We start from the raw sequence: 25,580 nt of genomic DNA on the forward strand, positions 1-25,580 counted from the left end.
AGGAGATTAACCATGTGCTCGTTGAGGGTCACTGGAGGATGATCCAGAACTGCAGGGTCTGCCGGAGTGCTCAGTTCCTCAATATTAACCAACGTCTTGTTATAGCAACTCTGAAGTTGCAGCTTAAATCTGGGAGAATAGTACCATCCCAGCCAAGGCTGGATGTTGGCAAGCTCAAGGATGAGAGGGTAGCTGAGAAGTTTGCGAACAGGCTGAGTGCAGATTTGGGGCGTCTGGGTGCTTTAGGGGATCCTGAATAGTGGTGAAGTGCCTTCAAGACCACCGTTCTTGATGTTGCCATTGGATGTCTTGGAACTCACCATAGGGTGAAGAAGAATTTTGTCTCTCAAGGGACACTGGATACCATTGACCAGAGTCACAGGGTCAAGCTGAATGGTAGAGCTGAGCTGTTCAGGGAGCTTTGGTGTAAAACTGTACATGCACTAAGAGTGGACAAGGAGGCCGATGTGCAAGGAATCTGTGAGGGGGTAGAGCATCACCTGTGGTCAAGTGATTCTCCTGCTTACAGGGGGATTCGCGCATTGCATTCAACCAAGCCCATCCCTCAGTGTACTGTAGTTAAAGCGGAGGGTGGTGGGCTCTTGACAGAGCAGTCTGAAGTGAAGGCCTGCTGGGACGGTGACTTTGAGAGGCTGTACCAGGTTGATCCACCAGCTGTCGAGTTGGATGTCAGGGGTGTTCCTATCCCTATTGCTGACCCTCCAATAGACTGTGATCCACCTTCGTTTGTGGAAACACAGGCTGCAGTGAACCAGTTGAAATGGGTATAGCTCCAGGGATCTGTGGCATCCATGCTGAACTTCTCAAGGCTGGTGGAAATGCTGCACACATGTCATTGCATGCAGTTCTGTGCTCTGCATGGAACACATGCATCATCCCAACTGACTGGAAGAGGAGCCTTGTTGTCCCTCTATGGAAAGGGAAGGGCGACATGCAACAACGACTGAAGGGTGCTCAGTGCCGGGCAAGTTCTTTGCTCGGATAATTCATGATAGGTTTCACCACCATCTGATTGAGCATCAGCAATCAGAGCAGGCAGGCTTTACACCAAAGATGTCAATGATTGACCATATCATTGCACTTGGGGTCCTCACCAAACGCAGATGAGAGTTTCGGCAGGGGCTGCTTGCAGCCTATGTTGATCTCTGCAAAGTGTTTGATTCAGTGAATTGAAATGCTCTCTCGAGGACTCTTGGTCTTCATGGGGTGCCAACAAAACCGATAAATCTGATGTCTGAACTACACTCTGGTACTAAGAGTGCTGTGAGATGTGGTGATACCATCTCTGACTTATTTCCAGTTGTTACTGGAGTTCATCAGGGGGTGTGTACTGGCCCCCACACTTTTCAGTGCTTGTATGGACTGGATTCTGGGGAGGATGTGGGAGAGATCAAGCTGCGGTGCATTGTTTGGGAAGGTCAAGATCTCTGACCTTGATTTCTCAGATGATGCAGTCTTCTTTGCAGAGACTCTGGATATCCTTTTGGGGGCCTTGAGGTGCTGAATGAGAGTCGGAGCTGATGGGATTATGGGTTTCCTGGGTCAAAACTGAGATCCAGGCTTTCAGTGATATATTGGATGCTGCTGTCTTGTCTGTACCTGTTTGTGGCAAGGATGTTAAGGTCACAGAGAGATTCACTTACCTTGGCAGTGATATTCATATTTCTGCTGGCTGAGAGTCAGTGGTCAGTCGATGTCTTGGTTGGGCCTCTGGTCTTGACCTCTGGATGTGAGAATTGGACTCTGACCAGGGATCTGAGACAGCGACTTAATTCCTTTGGTACCAGGTCTCTTCGGAGAATCCTTGGCAATCAATGGTCGGATTTTGTGTCCACCGAGCGGTTGCTGAGAGAGACTCAAATGAGATTTGTTGTCATTTGATCAAATGAGACCTGCATAGTACATGAGTGTCAACTGCAGCTGTATGGACAAATGGTTGATTTTCCTGATGCTGATCCTGCTCACCAGATTCTCTCAGTGAGGGAGTCTCGTGAGTGGAGGAGGCAAATGGGCCAACCACATATGTCGTGGTTGCAGCAGGTTGGTCATCATCTCAAGAAGATGCAGATGGGTCAGGCATCTACCTGGGGGATGGCCAGATGGAGGCCCCTGGAGTTTCGGCGGAAAGTGGATGCAGCGACGCGCTGCTCCGGCGCATGCTCCCATACCTGACCTGACCTTGCTTTGATTCCCTGTAGATCACCTCGCAAAACCTCCAAAAATATAGGCACATATCTGGCAGACGCTATGGATAAGCAGTCCCTCTGGGGCACAGGGCGCGATGTCAAGCAGTGAATGCATTAAATCATGTATCTCAATGAAGCTGGTTCATTTTGGCACATTCCTAAATATTTTGTTTATTCAATATAATTCTCCAAACAGTAGAACTCTAAACATTTGCAAGTGCACTCGACTTTTTTGTATGCTAAGTCAAGGCTCATGGAATGGTGAGGTAGGTGACAGAGGGGAAATAGGCAACAGACCGACATTGGGGCAGTGCAGATAAAGGGGCAATAGGAGAGAGAAGAGAAGACACACATTAAACTGCAAATGGTGGTGCACTGCCAACTAGCAATCCTGGAAGGAAGAGTGAACAGACTAAGAAAGGAGGTTCCACGTGCCAGAGAAGAGAAGAATAAAAATCAATGAGACATTTGCCAAAAGCCTGTGAAACAGAATTAGTGCTTCACACCAAGTCCACCAGATGCAACATCTTCATTGAGATAAACAAACCACTCTTATACTTGCATCAATTTGATTTTGTTCTTTGACATATGGAAGTTTGTTCTTTGACATGTGGAAAAAAAACCAGCTTATAATTTGCTCGAGATTTTCAGCATCATTTTTCCACTCTGGCTCGACATGGTTAATTCTTCGGGTCTATTCAAATCAGGAGTACACTCCAGTTAATGTGGAGCTGTGACCTTTTTTGACATCCTCCAAATCTTAAGGTGTATGGGCAATAGTAAAGTGTCCACTTGTTATTGTACAAGCACCTGAATATTTATTTTCTCCATTTATTTGCAACAATTTACGACAGTATAATCCTCTTCGACTTCCATTCTTCCCCATTTTATGTTTCCTTCTGCTTAATTGGTTTTCTGATCTGATTTAGTTCACCATGATGTGAGATTCGGTGTTTTAGAAGCTGTGCTATGGCAAACAATATGTGGTTTGCCATTGCCATTTCAGTGAAACAAATCAAGCTGGGAATTTATAATTTGGTGGGGCAGTACTTGTTTCCTGTAAAAAGGCAGTGCTGCCCACAGAACAAATTCTCTGTTAAAAACAAACAAATAATCTTACTGCAGGTCCCCGGCGACCCCGCTTCATATGCGAAAGGTCAGGTGTTCGTCCCATTCGGCCTGGTTGACCTGGAGGCCCCACAGGACCAGGAGGACCTGTTCATCCATAGAATAGAAAGACAAGATAGGGGAAAAGGAAGTAATCGTTAATATTTCTGCATTCATGTACTGCATTACTATTTCCAAACATTTCTGGTGACTCGAACTCCTCCTGGACCAAGAAAGTAAAATATCAAGTGAATTCCCTGAACTGGTTGGATGGTTTGTTCTTGCAGTTCCATCTTCTTGAACTGATTCAAATGTCAATCCTTGACAATGGAGTGGTAAAAACTATGTCTCATCTGAATCATTTGGAGCCACCTATATATATAGCATGCCAAATCGTGGAATTTCTATCCTCGACTTTCCCTTCTTCCATTTCATTCGCTTGACTCTTCCCAATACCTCAACAATAATGTAATGTATGTATGTGTGTATGTATATATATATATATATATATATATATATATATATATATATATATATATATATATATATATATATATATATATATATATATATATTTGAAGCTGTGGGTCATCCCAGTTGCCTCGTACAAACCCCAGAGGGCCGCGTCAACAACGGCTGTAACGGCTGCTGCTTTGGCCTTCCCAGGCCAGCTTACAGATCTTTCCACTCTGATATTGTGCAGGTGGGACCATGAATCAGCCAAACCAATGCATTAAGCCAACTGGTGCCGCTCACCTCGTGTCTAATTAACGGCCGAGCGAACCGAGGAGACAGGCAGCACGGGCTGGATATACAGCGTTAAATGCTGTTGCGAATTAGTCCTCAACGGACTTTCTATAATTGCAAAGATCATCACTGCAGTTCGAGTTCACACTGGAGTGCTAAATTGGAGTGCTTGCATGAGTGCTTAAGGAACTTGCCAAGTGCCCATTGTCAACAGCGGGACCACGCTACGTAATTCTGAGCAAATAATTCACTCTCTGTGGACGCTTTTGCCACACCATGTCACCCTGAGCGAGCGGTTCGTGCTCCGTCACCCTGAGCGAGCGGTCCGTGCTCCGTCACCCTGAGCGAGTGGTTCGTGCTCCGTCACCCTGAGCGAGTGGTTCGTGCTCCGTCACCCTGAGCGAGAGGTTCGTGCTCCGTCACCCTGAGCGAGCGGTTCGTGCTCCGTCACCCTGAGCGAGCGGTTCGTGCTCCGTCACCCTGAGCGAGCGGTTCGTGCTCCGTCACCCTGAGCGAGCGGTTCGTGCTCCGTCACCCTGAGCGAGCGGTTCGTGCTCCGTCACCCTGAGGGAGCGGTCCGTGCTCAGTCACCCTGAGCGAGCGGTCCGTGCTCCGTCACCCTGAGCGAGCGGTTCGTGCTCCGTCACACTGAGCGAGCGGTTCGTGCTCCGTCACCCTGAGCGAGCGGTTCGTGCTCCGTCACCCTGAGCGAGCGGTCCGTGCTCCGTCACCCTGAGCGAGCGGTTCGTGCTCTGTCACACTGAGCGAGCGGTTCGTGCTCCGTCACCCTGAGCGAGCGGTTCGTGCTCTGTCACCCTGAGCGAGCGGTCTGTGCTCCGTCCCCTGAGTGAGTAGTTCGTGCTCCGTCCCCCTGAGTGAGTGGTTCGTGCTCTGTCCCCCTGAGCGAGTGGTTCGTGCTCTGTCACACTGAGCAAGTGGTTCGTGCTCAGTCACACTGAGCGAGTGGTTCGTGCTCCATCACGCTGAGCGAGTGGTTCGTGCTCCGTCACCCTGAGCGAGTGGTTCATGCTCCGTCACCCTGAATGAGTGGTTCGTGCTCCATCACCCTGAGTGAGCCGTCTGTGCTCCGTCACCCTGAGCGAGTGGTTCAGGGTAAACAACGTGAGTGAGTTGTGAAATAAAACCCGATTTTTGAGCCGTTCGCCATATTAACATATTTTCTAAATTACCGAGCCAAATTTTTTTTTCCACCCATCACATGCAGCTGTTACTCAAGGTTAATGCTTGTGAAATAATCCCTGAAACGTCTATATAAATGCAACATTGTTTCTCGGTGAAAGCTTTTCAAGGTTTCTGGGTTGTATACAGATAGTACTGAACTTGGTAATCACACTGACCCCAACTTGCCGATTCCCGGAAAAACTGCCGATATCGGCCAAGCACGTGTGTGTGCTTTTGTTTTGTGTGTGTGTTTTTTTTTGTTGTGTGTGTGTGTGTTGTTCATAAAGCATGACATTCTCTCTGCTAACTCCCAACCTCTCTCTCTCTCTCTCTCTCTCTCTCTCTCTCTCTCTCTCTCTCTCTCTCTCTCTCTCTCTCTCTCTCTCTCTCTCTCTCTTTCTCTTTCTCTTTCTCTTTCTCTTTCTCTTTCTCTTTCTCTTTCTCTTTCTCTTTCTCTTTCTCTTTCTCTTTCTCTTTCTCTTTCTCTTTCTCTTTCTCTTTCTCTTTCTCTTTCTCTTTCTCTTTCTCTTTCTCTTTCTCTTTCTCTTTCTCTTTCTCTCTCTCTTTCTCTCTCTCTTTCTCTCTCCCTCTCTTTGTCCCATCCTTGCTCTACTCCCTCCCAATACAGTGTAGCACCCTCCTCCCACACACCTCTCACTCTCCCCTCCCATCTGTCACTCTCTCTCTCTCTCTGGACATATCCGGATGGTGCTTATGTCTGGACGCTGTTTGTCTCTGGACGTGTCCGGGCAGGGTTTGTCTGCGGATATGCCTGGGCGGTGCTTATGTCTGGATGGGAGTTTGTCTTCAGACGTGTCTGAGTGGTGTTTGTCTCCGGACAGCTTGGCTCCGGACACATCTGGCGGTGTTTGTCTCTGGAAGCATCTGGGTGGTGTTTGTTTCTGGACGCATCCAGCGAATGTTTATGTCCGGATTGGAGTTTGTCCCCAGACGTGTCCGGGCGGTGTCCGTCCCCAGACGCCTTCAGATGGGAGTTTGTCTTCGGGCCTTGTTTATAGTATGACCGGTAGAAAATGTATTTCAGACATTATTTTGTTTCCATCTTCACAGTTATTCTATGCACAATCATTTTGATTCAGCAGTACAAATCGTAATTAATGCTCCACCACATGTCTGCCTTCCCTTTCTCTCACCTCACACTGTCTTCCCTTCCTCCACCCCTCCTTGCTCACCCACCCCTTCTCTATCCCCAACTCCTCCTCACTTCCCCTCCCTCCTCTCTCCTTTCCCCTCGTTAGCTTAGAAACGTTAGCTTAAAAATTGTCTTGTTTGCATGTGCACAATGCAGGGGGTGGTGCAAGGTAATAATTAGTTTGGGATTATGGTTAAGGAAATCCTGTGTATAAACTCCATCTCAGCCTCTACAGGGGGGCGCCGGGAGACTCGGCATGAGAGCAAGGGGAGGAGCATTTGACGCCTCCCAGGGGGCGGAGCTATGGATCACCCTGGAGTAGTGGAGCATTGCCCCAGGAGAGGAAAGGGATGAGTTAATCGGGAAGTTGGTGGGGCTGAGGAAAAAAGTTGACGTCTGGTCTGAGGAGAACAGGGCAGTTGGGCATGTGTGAGAGAGGTGCGTCGAGTTCGGAGGAGAAAATAAAATCCTGAGGAGAACCGTCGACTTCTGAGGAAGAAGAGGAGTGTTTTAAGGAGGTCATCCTGCCTGCCTGTACCTGTCTTCATCCTGTGCCTTTTCGTCCGCCGCTGCCCATTTCGTCCTTCCTGCCTTGCCCCGTTTCATCGACCTGCCCATGGGCTTCATCTCCTCATCATCCTGGTCATTGTCTGCTCACTCCCACAGTCCTGCTCCTCATCCCATCTCATCGCCTGCTCGTCCCCAGAGCTGAGTGCCCCGGTTTTGTCCCTTCCCGTCTCTGACCGAGTCCAGATTGAGGCGCCTTAGTCTCTTTAGATTTCTTATTTCTTTTACCTCATTGTAAATATTTACTTATTGTCGATTTTGTGTCCCTTTTCTTCCTCACCACAACCTGCCGTCATCTCCTCTGGCACATTCAATCATCTGTTGTTTTTTTATTAATTATTTAATTGTTTGTTGTTTGGGAAATAAATGCGTTGGGTTTAAAAGCTTTAAGGTTTCTCACGTCTCTCCTCACAACCCGTGCGCGAGTTGTCCGACATAATTCGGAACATTGTCCGAGGCAGTAAACCGCCAGTTTGGCTCATCCGTCCAGCATCGGTGTTAACTGACCTGGACATGACAATATATTGTTTAAGATTGGGATGTTTTGGACGATGAACGGTCATATCGAAATAAAAACCGGATGCGTGCTGAAGCTCAGGGTCGATTTGCCAGAGGAAGCTAGCTGTGAAGCTGGTGAAACATCACCTGAGACCGGGTCTGCTCTTGCTTATTGCTCAAACGTGCAAAGTAGATTAAGTTTACATTTGGTTGGAAGCGCCTTCTTCAGATTAAAAATGTATAATCCCAACCACCCTAATCCTACACAATATATTGTCGCGGGTCTGACAGTTAAGGTTAATCCCCTGACCCAAATGTGATGAACGGGCGGTTAACATCAGCCAGTCCGGAGAGCTGAGCGGTTTTGCTTAAGAGGCGGATATGTTGATCCTCAGAGATTATAACGCGTGAGGGAGGGGTAGGGCGTGGCACTGGCGGAGCGATGGAGACACAGATGGATGATAGCACAAGGGGTTTATACTCCAACCCCACGACAAATACACGGACACATCAACTTAAAATAAATGCGGATTTAATGAAAATAGACAAATATTTACAAGGGGCAATAATTCAGAATGTAATAATACATGAGGTAAATTTATCCTAAAGTCGAGGCGCCTCTACACACAGACAAGAGGAAACAAAACAAAAGAAAATCCTCTTTTTATTCTGGCACTTAGCTTGTCCAGAGATTTTCTCTGTGGCAATTTGGAATCGAGGTGCTTTGTCCTGCACATGCAGACGTACCCAAAATGGCGCCAAGCTACTCTCTCGCAGCGGGAATAATGTACATTAGGCAATTCGTGAGCAGTAATCAACACCAGGGCTCAGAGACCGCCGTGCAGCTTCTTCGTCGATCGCACTTGCCGATAGGCGGCACTCTGCAGAATGGCGCTGCCCACCTCAGTGATATACATGAAGCGTCGCGGTCCGTCTCTCATGACCCAACCAATAGCCAATGGCCAGCATCTTGCTCCACCACACGAGCCAATTCGCCTCGCACAAACATGAGAATTGAGCGATCTTCTTCATGCCTCGAAAGAAAGCCATTTCATCGTACCGAGAGGAGAGCAAAGCGAGATCCTCCATCCTAGCCACGTTCCTCTCATGACTACAACTGCCACCTCCCTCACACCAAACTCGTGTGTTCGCTCCCAATCTCTCTTTGACATCACATCAAACAACCGTCCACCTCCAGGGCATGGCTTGCTCACACAAAACCCGGGAAGGCAGGGCTTCTGCCTGCTTGGCATGCCTGGCTTACTTGTTGTTATGGTTGTTGTTGGTATAAAAACGCAACTTCTTCCTGGCTGACTTGTAAATGCAAAAACGTAGGAATAGGTCACAGGGAGCAATCACATACCAGGGGAAATGATCCTTAATCCCTATCTCATTAACAACACACCACCACCCCCCCTCCACCTGTGGTGACACATAATACTTAAGCTCACCGTTTCTCTACTTAATTTACATCGAGATGCTTCCTACACGTCTGTGGCCAAGCATCTCTCCGATGAAATTCCTCCATCTATCCCACAAGCATAACACAGCTCCCTCCCCAGAACCGTAGCTCCTGCAAGTTTCAATGCAGGCGTTACCATTCCAGCATAACCACTTACTGACTTACACCTAATTAGCCTATGAAATAATTTAGGGCGGGGGGGACTGTGGAAAGTGAGCCGTAGCTAACTTACCTACTCTCCTTAACGTTCTACACCCCTTAAGCACAATTCAAATATTTGCAAGACTCTTGGCTCCTCACTCCGAACTACTGGGGTAGTAGAAAATGTCAGAAAACACCCAAATCTACTACAAGAGACAAAACTTTAACCAAAAACCTAACGTTTGTACATCTCCCTTCTAAAGACTGTATTCCCCGGTGGATGCCACAATACCCAACATTACCTGCGGAGCAATCCAAATTTACCTACTTTAAAATTCCGTGAGCCACATCTCTCCAGTCCGGTTCATGGCATGGATTAAGTGAACCTTCCTCAACACACTCTTGCATAAACCCAATGTCAATCATTCATTCCAACCCTGCAAGACCATGGCTTAAATGTTATTACACACATGTGTGATCCTCAACTAGGCAGCGAGGAGGTACTGTACAACAAAAATGGTGGGGGCTATTCCGGTTGTGGTGCCCACACAGTCGAAAAACAAGCCACCTGACTTACGACTTCTTTGCCCCCCCCCTCCCCCACAGCTCCTCAAGTTTCATCAATTCCTGCCGACCCACAAATCTTCCCCACCCATACAATCCAACATCTCGTTTCCTCACCTGTTGCCATTCAAATCTCCCACAATGCTATGCGAAAATGGTGATCATGTTTCTACACTGCCAAGGCCTACTTACATGTTATAATCCGCATTCATCCCACAAACACAATTCAATTCTTTACACATAGCAGACATCATCATCACAATATATCTTCTAAATATTATTAAAACTCTCATCTTGTATGTATGTATGTATGTATGTTCCCGAAATACAACTTCAACCAAATTAATGAGCGAGCGTCACAACCCTGAGTTGACCATCACAACGGTGATGTTGGCACTTTGATTTCTAGTGCGGTTATGATTTAAATCGTTGAGCGGCAGCCTATTAATTATAGTAGATCATAACTGCACTAGAAATCGAAGTGTTAACATCAACATCATACCGAAGAAAAAAAAAAATAACCAGAGAGTCTGGAACAATGACGCTAACAATTTCCTTGACATGTTTTGACTTATGAGTAACGTACAAGTAACGTGTGTCGACGTGTGTCAACGATCGCGTAACGTGCCGACAACACGTTACTCATAGGTTAGAAATAAGTTTTGGGTACGCTAAACATTACCTCGAGGTGTTTCGACTTATGAGTAACTTACAAGTAACATGTGTCGACGTGTGTGAACGATCGCTAACGTGCCTACAACTTATGGCCAGCATTATGCGGAACGTGTGAGTCATACGCTGGCATATGTCGGGAAATTTCAAGCATGGAAAATTTGTCTAACACCTCGGCGTACTACGACGTATGCCAGCGTACTACGACGTATACAAACTTACCCATAATGTATTTGACATGTGCCAGCGTTTTAGCCAAATTTTGCATACGCTGGCTAAATCGTCAAGGTGTGACAGGGCCTTTACCCGCAGAATCAGACAGCCAACTCTTCTGGCAATGTCCGCTCACGGCTTGGGAAAATAATAATCGATCCATGGACATGTTTCTGGCTCATTGGCCTGCATCAGCATGGAGTGGACACTCCTCTCCCCCCAAAGAAAACTTCAGCTGGTAAGCTGTTCAGTGTGATCTTCAATGTTAAATAGTACCTTCTCACAGGAAGACACGCTCCTCGTTTACTGTGGGAAATTCGTTGTCTTTCACTGAATGCAACTAACAGCCAGGTGTACCATTTTAACTTTTAACGTACAGTATATCCTGGTTGTAAAATCCTCCTTAACTGCAATGAGTACCAAGAAAGGGTGGGTGAGTGGCCTGCACTCCTTGTTGGTCAGAACTCTTGGAGAAAATTTTGTTGTAACAAGGGTTCACGGTCACCCCACCATTCCAATAACTGTGAACCCATAGTTCACTGTTTAAATTCACTTCGGAAACGACTCAGCCGTGACTCGATGATGCAGTCAGTGCAGTGCATGATGCCATGATGTTAATTATATTGTCAACATAATTGTTTGAGATATGACAGGATACTGGACCTTGAGAGCAAAATGGACCTTGATGTTCTTGGTCTCTCGGAATCCCAGGCTGGCCAGCAGGGTTGAAAAGTGAAAGTTTTCCATCAACTTCAAATTTCTTTTCGATTTTGTTCTCTCCTGCAAGCACCTGCCCAAAGATGTGAAAAGCAGCCATTCTATGATTCATTTTGGAGATTGTGATTTTGACTCTATCTTATGAAGGAGTCAAAATTAAATGTTGCACTGGATATATCTAAGCCTGTTGCTCTTCATGTGTTTTTTTTTTTCACATAAGGATAATGGAATTCAATGTGATGTACTTATAAGCAGCCACTTACTTCACGACTGTCAAAGTAGTTTAGGTTAATATATCTGAGGTCTACTGAACACATTCCTTGCACACATGATAAATTGATTAAAGATGGAAACGTTAATTATGTCAACTCAAGACTTATAAAAGTTTGTGTGAATAATCTATTAAACTGTTCAAGACTTTTTAGTGTAGAATTTTCAGGTTAATGTTTATCGATGAGTGCACACAGGGTTTAGGATCCATCTCCAAACTGCATATGCTAATAAGTGACAGAATGTTGACCCCCACCCCATGCCCCCTCCATCATTCTCATTCTGCCCTCACCCTATGGTACATACATCCACCTTCCCTTCCTTACAGTTACTCTTGTCTCATCTCCACCGTCGTTTTCTTTCTTTCCTTCACTCCACCCTCTAAATTTATTTACATACGAGATACGATAATTATTTAATTTTTAAAGTGATTCTTCACCGTTGAGTGACAGGGCCAAAAACGATATAGTACTGTATAGCATGATATTTCAAAAAATTATTGGGCCCGATATGGTCTTGTGGATCAGGTATTAACGTGGCGGAGGTATGCGCTCGACCGAGTGCCATTCTAGTTCAACATTTAACACCTGTTTGCAGGTCGCCAGTTTTACGTTCCCATTTCAGCACATAGCTGTTGATGACACTGTGATCTCATCTTCAAATCCCCCTGTAAAAAGGAATTTGATATGACCGCCATCTTCTAAAGTCCTTGTAATTCATGCAAAAGTATACTAATATCCTCGTCTTGGATGTGATATACTGCATGTAAAAGTTCCTTTGAGAGCCTTATACGGTCGATGGTGACACCACCCCTTACTTCCATCTTTGCAGGTACTATGTACAGTAGATGGTGCTTGAATGAATCACTGCACCATCATTTTTCATTATCAAACTTGGGGGAGAGGAGGGGGCTTTATCATGCCAAATAATTTTTGCATCACATTTATATCAAAAGCAGGTGCTGAAAATGTGATGAAGATTTATCATGAATAAAGTACAACACTCGCTAAAAATGCTGAAGACATTACCCCCAGTAGATTTAACTTTGATTTCAGCATAACCTGTAAGTTTATGTGGTAACTTTGGACTGATTTTACAAATTCACACATGAGGAAACAAATGTCTGCCGCAGGTACTGATAACAGACATACTTGTAAAACGGAATGAGAAAATAAAATTTGATGGCATTCCATCATTTTTCTATCTTTTTTTTTCTAAATAATCATCACCAAATGAAGCAGGTAAAGGTGCATTTAAAGAGCTATATTTACTTATAGAATTACAAAGTGTACCTTGAAATAGGTATGGATGGAGATGACTTGAATATTGATAATGGAGAAAAGGAAAACTAAAAAGATGGGCCTGAGATGACAATTTTTATCGTTTCAAACCAATTCTAGACTTTATAAAGATAAGAGTTGGTGTGTGTCAGCATAAAAATAAGAACAATTCATTTTTTTCCAACTAAATGTTTGGAGAAGTACGAGAACTGCCATAGGAAAGAATACGAAATGTCATTTTTGCATGAGCCCTTCTTCAAAACAAAGATAGAGCAGGACTCGATAGCACAGGAGCAGTAGTTTAAACCGATAAAAAAAAATGTTGAAAGCTGATTTTTTTTTTCAGGAAAGTTGCTTTGATGTCAACCTAACACCAGGGGCAAAGTCCCCAAAAATCCCACTTGAGGGAAACACAGAATCCAAGATGGCAACCATCACAATTCACGAATATCAGGAAAACATTAAAAGAGCCATAACTTTGTTATTACTTGCCATAGGATGATTATTTTTGGGTCTAGACCCAGGTTTTGGGCTATGAGGAATTCAAAAGAACCCTCAGAATTTCAATTTGAGGTCATCTTAGCAACATAGATACGATATGGCCACCGTTGCAATGCACAAATTCTCGGAAAACATTGAAATAGCCACAACTTGGTGGCTATTTGTCACAGGAAAATTGCTTTTGTGTCTAGACTCTAGACCCAGGTTTTGGGGTAGGAGAAATTCAAAATAACCTTAAGACTCAACACCTGACTTCTCTTTAAATGATCAAATTGAATCCCATTTTCTACAAGTAAGATGGCTATGTGTCAGCAAAATAGTAGCTCCTTCTCGACAGGGCCGGATTTGTGTGTTGCAGGGCCCTGGGCCCGAGACGTACGTGGGGCCCTCTCAGGGCCTCAGCCATTTTCACTTCATATATGCTTATAAAAGTATTCATATATAAATGCACCAACCTCGGCTGAGCAAAAGAAAAAAAAACACGGTTTATGTGTAAAAACATGTATTTCAGAAACTACGAGTAACAAAAGTTTATATACAAGAAACACCACTATGGATGAAAACAACGGAACAGAGAAAATAATCGCAAAACCAAAACGTGATGGTATCATCTCAAATCTCAATGCAGAAAGTTTTTTTTTGTCGTTTTTGCAAATATGATTGCATTATTGCACACTTTGGGGTAATTGCTACAATATATTTGCGAGATATTAAAAACATACAGAATCTTTTAGCTTCTTCCTGGCTTTGATTCGCGCAAAGTCCTCGATTGTTTCGCGTGTGCTTACTCTTCTGAATAGTTCGTGTTCGAACTGTTCGAACAGCATCGAACTGTTTCATGCCGACATAAAGTCACAGTACAAAATTCTGGTATTGAGCGATAAACAAAACGCATCACTCACACTGTTGTTGGCCACAGTCTGGCACAAAAAACAGTTTTCATCGCAGCGGGCAAAAAACCACATGGCAAGGCGACATTTTTAACACAGCGTCTCCTGGCTCACGGTAGGCGAAGCCACAGGGAAGCAACAACAACCAATATGCATGACAAGTCAACCGGCACAGTGTGGCGGCGGCATATCTTGGCTCTCGGTAGGCGGAGCCACAGGGAAGCAACAACAATGAATACGCATGACTAGTCAACCGGCACAGTGTGGCGGCACAACACACCTTATAAATATAATAAAATATTATCCGGTGTGTAAACCTGAATTACACAATTATAGTATAACCACCCCAGCAGTACGCCTGTGCAGTACATAGCAAACATTGATTCAGGGCGGGCGTGTAATTTTGCAAAAATGAAATCGAGACGGCCATAGCTTGCTGGGATTGGGAAAACCCTCACTTCTTTCGTGTGACCTATTTCTGTGGTAGACCTTAAGATTGCGCTCTTAAGATCAGTGGAAAGGAAAAAAGTAAGTTAAAAGATGTAAAATAAATGATAAACATAACCAAACAGATGCCAAATTAACAGGGATATTGAGTATTTGTTTCGTGATTCACTGACCATTTACACAAACGAACTAGATTTTTTTCACAAACAAACAAAAGGGGGAAAATAGCAGAATTTCTTGTAATCTTTGCTTTTGCGCGGGGCCCCTGGGAGGCGCGGGGCCCTGGGCCGTGGCCCTGTGGGCCCTGCCCTAAATCCGGCCCTGCTTCTCGAGTTCTATTGTTAATTTAGTGTATTACTCTGATGTTAGAAATTGACTTTATTCTGTGGGTTCCTTTGAATTCTTAATACCCCAAAACCTGGGTTTACACCCCCAAAATAATCTTCCTATGACAGGTAATAACAAAGTTATGGCTCTTTTAGTGTTTTCCTGATATTCACAAATTGTGATGGTGGCCATCTTGGATTCTTAGTTTTCCTCAACTGGGATTTTTGGGGACTTCACTCCATGGTGTTAGGTGGACATCAAAGCAACATTCCTGAAGAATCAGCTTTCAACATTTTTTTTCTTTGTTCTAAATGATATCCAGCTAATGGTCCTTTGTTGTAGTTATCATATCTCTCCAAACATGTATATATATATATATATATATATATATATATATATATATATATATATATATATATATATATATATATATATGTACACATCACTGAGTGGGGAAGGCAATTCAGAGATGGGATGCTATGACCAACTAGTGACACCGGACAAGGTACTTGCATATATATATATTTTTATATATATATATATATATATATATATATATATATATATATATATATATATATATATATATATATATATATAATGGTTCAGCGAAACCGTAATTCCCAATGGCAATGTCACACAACATAATATAGTGGTTCCCGAGATAGTTATGTCATTATTCATTTTAGATAGCCATTCCCTGATGTGTAATGGGTTTATGGGTCAATTTGCAGAGTGTGGGATGAAGCAGATTTTTTTCCCATTTTTTTTTTCTATCTTGCTTCTCCGCACACGAGCCTCTACTTCATTCCATGCATATCACGCCGTCAATTTGCATCCGCGTGCCAATTTTGCATTTGAATTGCGGGCCATAACCCAAGAGACACTCGAACCTTCACTGTACTCTCACCCCAATGCGAGAACATTCATCCAATGATCAAAATGCATTTATTATAACCACCAGAGTATTGTAACATAAACCAAGTTCACTTTACATTTGACATTGATACCACAACCACAACAAACAACCGCCTGCCTCAACCACAACTCATGACATTAATCACCATGATCCACCACACCATAAACTCACCATTGCACTGCTGCTACAATTACCTCAACTACAGCCACCAAGGATGCCATCACTGCCTATCGGAAGTTACAGAGAGTAATGGTCACCACATATCATGATGGACACTGGACCCTGCACGTTCAGGCATCTAATTTGGAGCGCAAGTGTGTGGTAAACTCCTTCAACATCATGTCAGTGACCCTCGCGTTCCACTCAATTATGGCCTCCATTGGGTGTTCAGTGCACGTTCGTGCCCGGAGAGAGCAACCAAATACCCAAGTGCCGTGTTAGGTAACCAAGGACATAATGAGGCCATGTTCATGGCTGTACCCATGCATGGGTGGACCGAGCACCGGGTTAATCATCGTTATACCAATTGGGGCACTGCAAAACTCCTGCGGCCCATCCTAATCCACCTTTAGGTTCTTCCCTCACCAAGTAACTAAAGAGAGCCATGCGTCCCACATGGTGTGCTCGCTTGTGGTTCAGCTCATGGCTTGCTCGTGACTCGCTTGTGGTTCAGCTCGTGGCTTGCTCATGGTTCAGCTTGTGGTTCAGCTCGTGATTCAACAGCTCATGATTCATGTGATTCAGCTTGGCTTGGTGGCAAGAGGTGGAGCGGAGTCGTGGAATGGAACAGAGCGTAAGGGTCGGAGCATGGGCGGAACGGAGCCTACACATTAGCCAGTGCATACTTGGCAGCTCTGCTCGGCTGCACCTGATCAGGTGAGGTAAGACAAGTATGCATTGAGGGCACGGGCCCCCCTTGATACTGGCATCTAACGTAAAGGTAACATGTGAAGTAGTGATAACCCTGCCAGGATTGGCAGTACCATTCGGCATTCATGGTTGATTAGCAACCCACTGAGCCACGGAGTTATCCACAGCAGGTGGCCTCAGGAATAGGTGTTTGGGAGGAACTTGAGTGCTTCCCCTCATGGCAAACCTCGAACCCCGGGCCGTAAATCCCACTTCTGACACCAGTTGTTACAGCTCGTCAAGGGGGGCTCGTGTCCTAGGTGCATACTTGTCTTACCTTACCTGATCAGATGCAGCCGAGCGAAGCTGCCAAGTATGCACCGGCTAACGTGTAGAGCCAATCGGTGGGATATAAATTCCCGGCTAACACTACTTGTGGACTATGCTTGACCAATGAAGGAAAAGACGCCATGAGCTGGGTACATTTACAAGCACAGGAAATTTATTACAAGAAAGCATGAGGAAAGGTATGTGGTACCGTAAGCAATGGTATTATTACAGGGGCGATATGTACAGATACAGAAACAATTGGTGACGTGCGGCAAAATAAATGCAGTTATACACAAACGAAGACACAGGGCAGAGCTAGACCGATTGAAGTTATTTTTCAGTCTTTCTTCAGTTAACATGGTCGGCACCATCAAAAACACTCCCGAGGAAAGTTAGAATTGTATGAAAGATGAGAAAAGTACGAGGTGGTGATGACCTCTTGATTTACCAAGTGGAGTCGACGAACCCACGCAACCCAATCGCTGAAGAGGGGGAAGGAAGAGGAAAACTGATGGTGTCTGAGGTGTGTGGTCTGAGAAGGTGAAAGTGAGGGTGTGGTGAGGTGCAAGATGATGGGCAAATGAGGGGCAAAGAGGAAACTGTAAAAGGCACATATAAGTGGGGCCGCCATGAAGAGGATGACCGTTCGGGACTTGCCCGGGTAATCACAGAGCTCTTTTAAGAATATGCACCCCAGCAGACGAGATGGAAAGAAAGAGAAAGAACATATGAGGAAATAGTTTTAATAAAGTGTAAGCAAGTCTGTAAGTGTTGGTGCGATTTGCTTGGCCCTATGACTGTGCTCGGTCTGGTGCCTGGATCTCTCGCTCACCCAACGCTGCACTCTGTGAACTCCGTTCTGCCCCCACTCAGACCCATACACTCCATTCCGTTCCACAACTCCATTCTGCCTCTCGCCACCAAGCCAAGCTAAATCATATCAACCATGAGCTGTTGAATCACGAGCTGAACTATGAGGGAGCCACAAGCTGAACCACAAGCGAGCATGCCGTGCAGGACGCACGGCTCTTTATAGTTACTTAGCGAGGGAGGGACCTCAAGGCAGATCAAGATGGACCAGAGGAGTTTTCCAGTGCCCCCATTGGTGTAAGGACTATTACCCCGGCGCTAGCTCCACCCTTGCATGGGTGCAGCCATGAAAATGGCCGCATTATGTTCTGGGCTTCCTCCCACAATTGAGCTCCATACTTAACATGGCGCCGGGGTATTTGGTTGCTCTCTCCGGGCACGAACATGCACTGAACACCCAATTGGGGCTATAACGGAGCATAACACAAGGGCTACTGACACGATGTTGAATGGAGTTTCGCGCACACGTCCAGGGTCTAAGTGTCCGTCATGATACATGGCGTCCATTACGCTCTGTTACTTCCAAAAGGCAGTGGTGGCATCCGTGGTGGCTGTGGTTGAGGCGATGTAGCAGCAGTGTAGCAGTGAGTTCATGGTATAATGGTGGATCGTGGTGGTTGGGGTTGTGGGTTGTGGTTGAGGCAGGTGGTTGTTCGCTGTGGTTGTGGTGTCAATGGTGAATGTAAAGCGAGCTTAGTTTACATTGCAATGCTATGGTGGTTATAGTAAAGGCATTAAGTATATCGTTGAACGAATGTTGTAGTGCTGTGGTTAAAGTACAGTGAAGGTTGAAGTGAAGTGTTCATTGGATAATGGTGCAGGATTCAAATGTGAAATTGGCATGCATATGCAAATTGACTGCATGATATGCATGGCATGAAAGCGAAGCTCGTGTGCAGAGAAGCAAAGATGGGAAAAGAATGGGGGGAAAAAAACCTGCCATATCCCACACAACGCATATTGACCCATAAACCCATTGCACATAAGGGAAGGGTTATCTAAAACGAATAATAACGACAACTTTCTCGGGAATCACTGTATGTTGTGTGCCTTTGCATTGGGGAATGATGGTTTCGCAGAACCATTCACTCAGTGTACAAAACATTAGGAACAATAGCTCTTTCCAGGAAATAGACTGATCAGTTGAATCCAGGTGAAAGCTATGATACCTTATTAATTGCACCTGTTAAATCCACTTCAATCAGTATGGATGAAGGGTAAGAGACAGGTTAAAGAAGGATTTTAAAGCCATGAGATGATTGAGACACAGATTATGTATGTGTGCCATTCAGAGCGTGAATGGGCAAGACAAAAGATTGAAGTGCTTTGAACAGTGCATGGTAGTAGGTGCCAGGCGCACCGGTTTGAGTGTGCTAATAACTGCAACGCTGCTGGTTTTTTCATGCTTAACAGTTTCCCGTGTGTATCAAGAATGGTCCACCTCCCAAAGGATATCCAACCAACGGCAGGCCAGTGGTCAAAAACAGCTCATTGATGAAAGAAACCAAAGGAGGCCAACACAAACTGTGCAGAGCAACAGACAGGCTACAGTTTGTCAACTGACAGTCCAGTACAAACATTGGTGCCGAAAGACCCATAAAAGAATGCCCAACTCGTCGTACCTTGACATAAATGGGGTATGGCAGCCGATGACCGTACAGAGTTCCACTTCTTTCAGGAAAAAAAACAAGAACCTGCGGTTGCAGTGGGCTCGGGAATGAAAACACCGGCCACTGGAGGATCGGAAAAACATTGCCTGGTCTGATGAATCCAGATTCCTGCTATTTCACGCTGATGGGAGGACTATGGTATGGAGGAAACCACATGAATACATGCATCCATCTTGCAGTGTGTCAAGATTGTAGGCTGGTGGTAGTGGTGTGATGGTGTGTGATGTGTTTTCATGGTACACATTGGACCCCTTGATAAAAGTGGAACAACATTTTAATGCCACAGGATATCTGAACATCATTACCAATCAGGTGCATCCCTTCATGACAGCAGTGTATCCATCTGCGAATGGATTTCTTCAGCAGAATAATTCCCCATGCCACAAGGCGAGGATTGTCCAGGGATGGTTCCAAGAACATGACAGTGAATTCAGCTAACTACAGTGGCCTGCCCAGTCACCAGATCTCAATCCAATTGAACATCTGTGGGGTGAGATGGAACAAGCTATTCAGAGTAGAGATCCACTACCAGCTAACTTGATAGAACTGTGGGAAGCATTGGAGACAACATGAGTCAACATCTCTGTGGAGCACTTTTGACGCATTGTGGAGTCCATGCCCTGACGAATTGAGGCTGTTCTGGAGGGCAAAAGGATATGCAACTCAATACTAGGAAGGTGTTCCTCATGTTTTGTACACTGAGTGTATATTACCAACTCGGTGGTGTAATGGTTAGAGCATCCACTCAGAGTCTGGGATGTTGGTGGTTGAACCCCCAGCCAAGTCATACAAAAGATTTTTAAAATGGTACGTGCTGCCTCCTTGCTGGACATTCAGCATTTAAAAGGACAAGAGCATGGACAATCCCCATCGGTTGGCATCTATAGGGAGGACGAAATTCCGCCTCAGGAAATGCCCTGTTGTATTGAGTGCCGTGAGAAAAGTGGCGCCATTGTTGTGACATCACTATTACTCAGAGTGCCCCGGGAGATGACGGCATTTCCCCCCAAGCTTAGTGACTGTTTGTCTCATCCAACAGTCCTGTGTTGGGTATTGTGTATTTGTCTCTATGTCCACATGTGTAAGATATGTATGTGTGTGCCAGCTTCACTAGAGCCTTAGAAACTGTAAAAAGACAAAAAAAAAAAAATTGAAATCCTTCCACCCTGCCTGTTGATGGAAAATCAAGTCATACAAATGAAACGCTGAATATTAAATGTGGAAACAAGAACATCTACAACATTCAATGCAAATACCTGAAAATGAATCTAATGGGAAATACATGTCAAGATCTGCTAAGACAAGTTCGAATTGCGAACATACCCCATAGGAGTTCATTCGTATAACTCTCAGGTGAACGATAGCAAGGACGACAGATAGTTTTGAAATTTGGTAAGATTTTCATCGCATCAGAAAAAGAAACCAGCACACCTCACAAGAGTGAAGCTCATTTCATATCATCATTTGTGACTTAATTTTGCCCAGCGTATTTAATTTTTGTTTTTTTTGTAATAACAATTTTAAGAAAATGGGCCAAAAGGGCCATTTCTCGGCCCAAGGGGGCCGGAATTGCACTTTGGGCTCAGTTACTGCCTGGAGAATGGTCTCTAGAATATACCTGTCAAGTTTGGTTCGGTTTTGTCCACTAATAACCAAGAAATAACAATTTTAAGAAAATGGGTCGAAAGGGACATTTCTCGGCCCAAAGGGCCATTATCTCACCTTGGGCTCAGTTAGTGCCTGCAGATTGACCTCAAGAATATACCTGTCAAATTTTGTCCGGTTCCTTCCGTTCACTAATAACCGAGAAATAACAATTTTAAGAAAATGGGCCGAAAGGGTCATTTCTCGGCCCAAAGGGCCATAATCTCACCTTGGGCTCAGTTAGTGCCTGCAGATTGACCTCAAGAATATACCTGTCAAATTTTGTCCGGTTCCTTCCGTTCACTAATAACTGAGAAATAACAATTTTCAGAAAATGGGTCGAAATGGGCCATTCCTTGGCCCGAAATCGCAATTTGGGCTCAGTTATTGCCTGTGCATATGTGTCTAGTATATGCCTGTCAAATTTCATCGAATTCTGTTCACGAATAATGGAGAAATAGACGTTCAAATGAACTGCACACAAGAAAAGAGAGAATGCGAGCGGCGCTTCGACCCCATGGGGTGGAGGACTCCACGGGGTAAAAAACAGAAATACAACAGATTGAAAGACTTTGTTCTAACAGGGAGTTTATGCTTCACATATCTGTATGGTATGACCAAACCTTTTGACGTAAGCTTCCGAGCTCCATTCTGAGCTGCTGAACAGAGGGGCATGCCAGAGCGCATGTGCCAAAGGCCGATATGAAGTTCCTCTCACCTCGCTGCAGATCTTCCACTGCAATGCATAGCTAATATAAACCGAGTCAATAATAACCCACAAACTGACACAGAAGCAGCCATCTTTGCTTCAAAACAATTCTGAGATTTTACAAATGCAAGTAGCTGTGTTGGTGTAAAGAGAGCGGGGTGGTTCTCACGATTATGGTGGTGTAAGTAGTTGTAAAAAGAGGAGGGTGGGGGAGTAATTGTAAAAAGAGAGCATGGTGGCCATCTTTTCTTTCTTTTTGACTTTGCTGCTCCATCAACCCTTGTGGACTTGACAACATGCATTTAATATTCAGTAAAAAGGTTTTAGCAAACACATTATAGTCATTAAACCATAACCTGTTTCAATACTTTCAATGTTACTTTTGCACCTGTCTGGCAGGTATGTCGATCTGAATGAAGGCGCATTCCATGGGGACATAGGCAGTGGAAAGAACCAGGAGTGTTGATGCAAAAATGAGAGCAAGGAGAAGCAGTGTGCATGTGAACTTCATCGAAACTCCCTGGAAGGCTCTCTGTACACTCATCCACATCTGGTGGTGAGTGCGGGAGGGGCAGAAGATGTGAGAGGCAGATTTGTCCCAGAAAAATGACCTTTCAACTGGACAAACACTCAGTTCCCATATATTTTGCAGCTGCAGAAACCAACTTTTGATGTTCTGTAATCAGGGAACAAGACATGGAGTAAAATGTATACAGTATACATAATTCTGTCAAGTCGATTGAACCGTCAAATTAATGAGCAAAATTAGAGGAAACGATGCAATACATTTTTACATCTCAGTCTTTGGCAATCCCATTTATCAAGAAACATTGCTTACATGGTGTATTTATGTGGAAAAGGAACAACACCATCTCTTTTTTTTCTCTTTCTTTTCATGAGAACGTGAGGTCGATACCAATTTGGCCATTTCTCATAATGCTCGAGCTTTGCAGAGATTGGCCTGCAATTGCATTGATTGCCAAGTGTGGTGTTGGTTTGATTCACGATACAACATAATTTTTCACTGCCATACATTATTTTCAATCTCCATATATGATTTCGGATTACAATTCGTTTTGAATGCTCGTTGATCAAATGTGCTTGGACTATAGTACACACAGCTGCAGTTGTCCCAGCTTAAAACCTACCTCCGTTATCCTTGTTAAGCAACGACCGTAAAATTTCCGACAAATGTAACATTTGCAGGGGAAATCCTACTGTTAATTTGCAATTGGTCACCGGCTTTGGCACCAATACAAATTTTTTATTACAGACCATAGGCATCTAAAAGCTACACATATCGACCAACCAGTTTCGAATGGAACGCCTCGCCACCATTAGAGCATTTACTGTAAATTGCATCAGATGTGGCAATAAATGCGAATGGTTTCTCCCAGCTTGCTGGCTCCATCCCGACCTCGTTTGGAATCCCGTGGGGCAAGGGCCACTTGCTAGTTCTTATTAACCAATGATTACATTTATGTTGGACGACATTACGACTGCAGTACATGTCATGAACATGGAACAAGGAGAGAGAAGTTTTGAATAAGTAAGCCATGCAGTCACGTCCCAAATCTCTAATTTATACAAAGTTTCTGATATAATGCTTTTTATCCTAAAAGGTATATGACCCAAAGCATACCAATGCAATATGGTCGCAGTCCAGCCTGGTGTCGCTCATGGTCATAGCGGTAGCCGGAGAAGCAAGAACAAAGCACGTGCCCAAAGCTGTCGGTGCAGTGCTGCTCACATGGCGAATCAGCACATACATCCTTGTCTGCCAACATCACATGTCATCAGCACTTAATACCCCGTCCACACCAATAAAAATGCATGAGTTATGCTTCCAACCTGACATCTGGAAGCTGTTTGTTACCTCCACCACCAAAGGTGAAGGAGGTTATGTTTTCACCACTCTCTGTCTGTTTGTCTGTTTGTGTGCAGGATATCTCAAAAAGTTGGGGACGAGTCCGGATGAAATTTTGTGGGCACGTTGGGTGTGTGACAAGGACAAACTGATTAGATGTTGGTGAAGATCCGGATCTGGATCCGACTACTAGGATTTTAAGAAGTGATTCTTCACCCATTGAGAGATCGGGCCAAAAATGATATATAGCACGATGCCTCAGAAAGTTGTGGACGGATTCAGAAGAAATTTGGTGGACGCGTTGGGTGTGTGACAAGGAAGAATTGATTCAATTGTGGTGAAGATCCGAATCCGGATCCGGATCTGATAATTATTTAATTTCTAAAGTGATTCTTCACCATTAAGAGATAGGACCAAAAACGATATATTGCATTATATTTTAAAAATGTATTGGGCCTGATATGTTCTCATGGATCAGGCATTACGCGGTGGAGGTACGCGCTCCACCAAGTGCCCTACTTGTTCTTGCTGGGATTATTATTTTCTTTCACCAATTTTTGTCTCTCGTTTCTTATAGATTGCTACACTGATAAATTTGAAACTTCAAAATATTGTTCCAAGCCATCAGATCACATGCAGATCCTTCAATTAGCCCGATTCAACAAAATTCTTGGTGGCCATTTGGGTTCATTTTTTTTTTTTTTTTTTTTTTAGGAGAAGATTCAATGATCTCCAGAACGACTGAACCAATCTATTCAAAACTTCAGATACATCGTCGATGGACCAGGGTGTTTCAAATTTGTGCTAAAGAGGTATCTCTGGAAAATAAAATGGTGAACTTGGGGCAATCAGAATTTACCCTTTTTGACGTCAGGGGAATTGATGGATGTTGTTGGAGAAAACTGGTATTGCAATAGTTATAGGCTATATGGCGATTTAAGTTGAACATTTGTGACCATATCCTGTGAATCTTTCTTTTGCAACCAATATGGCACCGAAGCAAATGAGACACTAATGCCTATTTTTCAAAAGGCTTTTTATAGGTTTGTAGCTATCCCCTTTTGAAAATGTCAAATGTTAAGGTGACTCACGGTTCATTCTTCAACTGGAGCTGTTACTGCTCGGAAGCCTTGGCAGTTGCAAATAACTAGCTTTCTGGGCAGAGCCGGATTAAGAGTTCACGGGGCCCTCAGCCATTTTAAATGTTCAAGGCCATATCCAAATTAAGTTTTTAAGAGATTGGCGAAGGCTTCATCTTTAAGCCTAAGGTGTATGGCCCCTTAAAGTGTGGGGCTCGAGGCCACGGCCTAGCTGGCCTCTGCCTTAATCCGGCCCTGTTTGTAGGGCTATCTGCATCATAATTACCTCCGCCACCGAAGGTGGATATAGGTTATGTTTTCACCCCTATCTGTCTGTCTGTTTGCTGTGAGCAGGATATCTCAAAACTTTGAGGAAGGATTTGGACAAAACTCGGTGGACAGGTTGGGTGTGTGTCGAGGAAGAATTGACTCGATGTTGGTGAAGATCTGGATCCGGATCTGGATCCAATCATGTGATTCTTCACCATTGAGTGATGTGGCTCACAACAATATACATAGCACGATATCTCAAAGAGTTATGGATGAGTTATGACAAAGCGAGACGGACGAGTTGGTTATGTGTTCAGAACAAGCCGATTCGATTTTGGTTCAGGTGTGGATCCAGATCCGGCGTCTCAGTGGGATACAAAATGTAAACTGTTCAACCTGGTGGAGGTATGCGCTTTACCGAGTGCCTT

At 44.5% G+C, this 25,580-nt stretch overlaps 1 protein-coding gene and 1 long non-coding RNA gene across 6 annotated transcripts in view; one reads left to right on the plus strand and one right to left on the minus strand.

Moving 5' to 3' along the window:
* Positions 1-25,215, plus strand: part of LOC147029957 (uncharacterized) — a 28,489-nt gene extending 3,274 nt beyond the window's left edge. The window contains exons 2-3 of the long non-coding RNA XR_015056147.1: positions 22,336-22,492; positions 24,518-25,215. This is a non-coding gene — a long non-coding RNA (uncharacterized LOC147029957). The remainder of the gene's footprint in view (positions 1-22,335; positions 22,493-24,517) is intronic.
* Positions 1-25,580, minus strand: part of CCBE1 (collagen and calcium binding EGF domains 1) — a 69,301-nt gene that overhangs the window by 40,866 nt on the left and 2,855 nt on the right. For 4 of the 5 annotated variants that reach the window (XM_085873514.1, XM_085873512.1, XM_085873511.1 and 1 more), the window contains exons 4-8: positions 23,579-23,713; positions 22,325-22,486; positions 21,851-21,963; positions 11,177-11,303; positions 3,328-3,422 (exon numbers count right to left, since the gene is read on the minus strand). In XM_085873514.1, the coding sequence (XP_085729640.1) occupies positions 3,328-3,422; positions 11,177-11,303; positions 21,851-21,963; positions 22,325-22,486; positions 23,579-23,713 (632 nt within the window). The remainder of the gene's footprint in view (positions 1-3,327; positions 3,423-11,176; positions 11,304-21,850; positions 21,964-22,324; positions 22,487-23,578; positions 23,714-25,580) is intronic. The other variant, XM_085873513.1, reaches the window with a different exon arrangement.

The sequence above is a fragment of the Eptatretus burgeri genome, chromosome 3, assembly GCF_056783735.1.
Source record: "Eptatretus burgeri isolate ZD-2024b chromosome 3, Ebu_testis_v1, whole genome shotgun sequence".
NCBI lineage: Eukaryota > Metazoa > Chordata > Myxini > Myxiniformes > Myxinidae > Eptatretus > Eptatretus burgeri.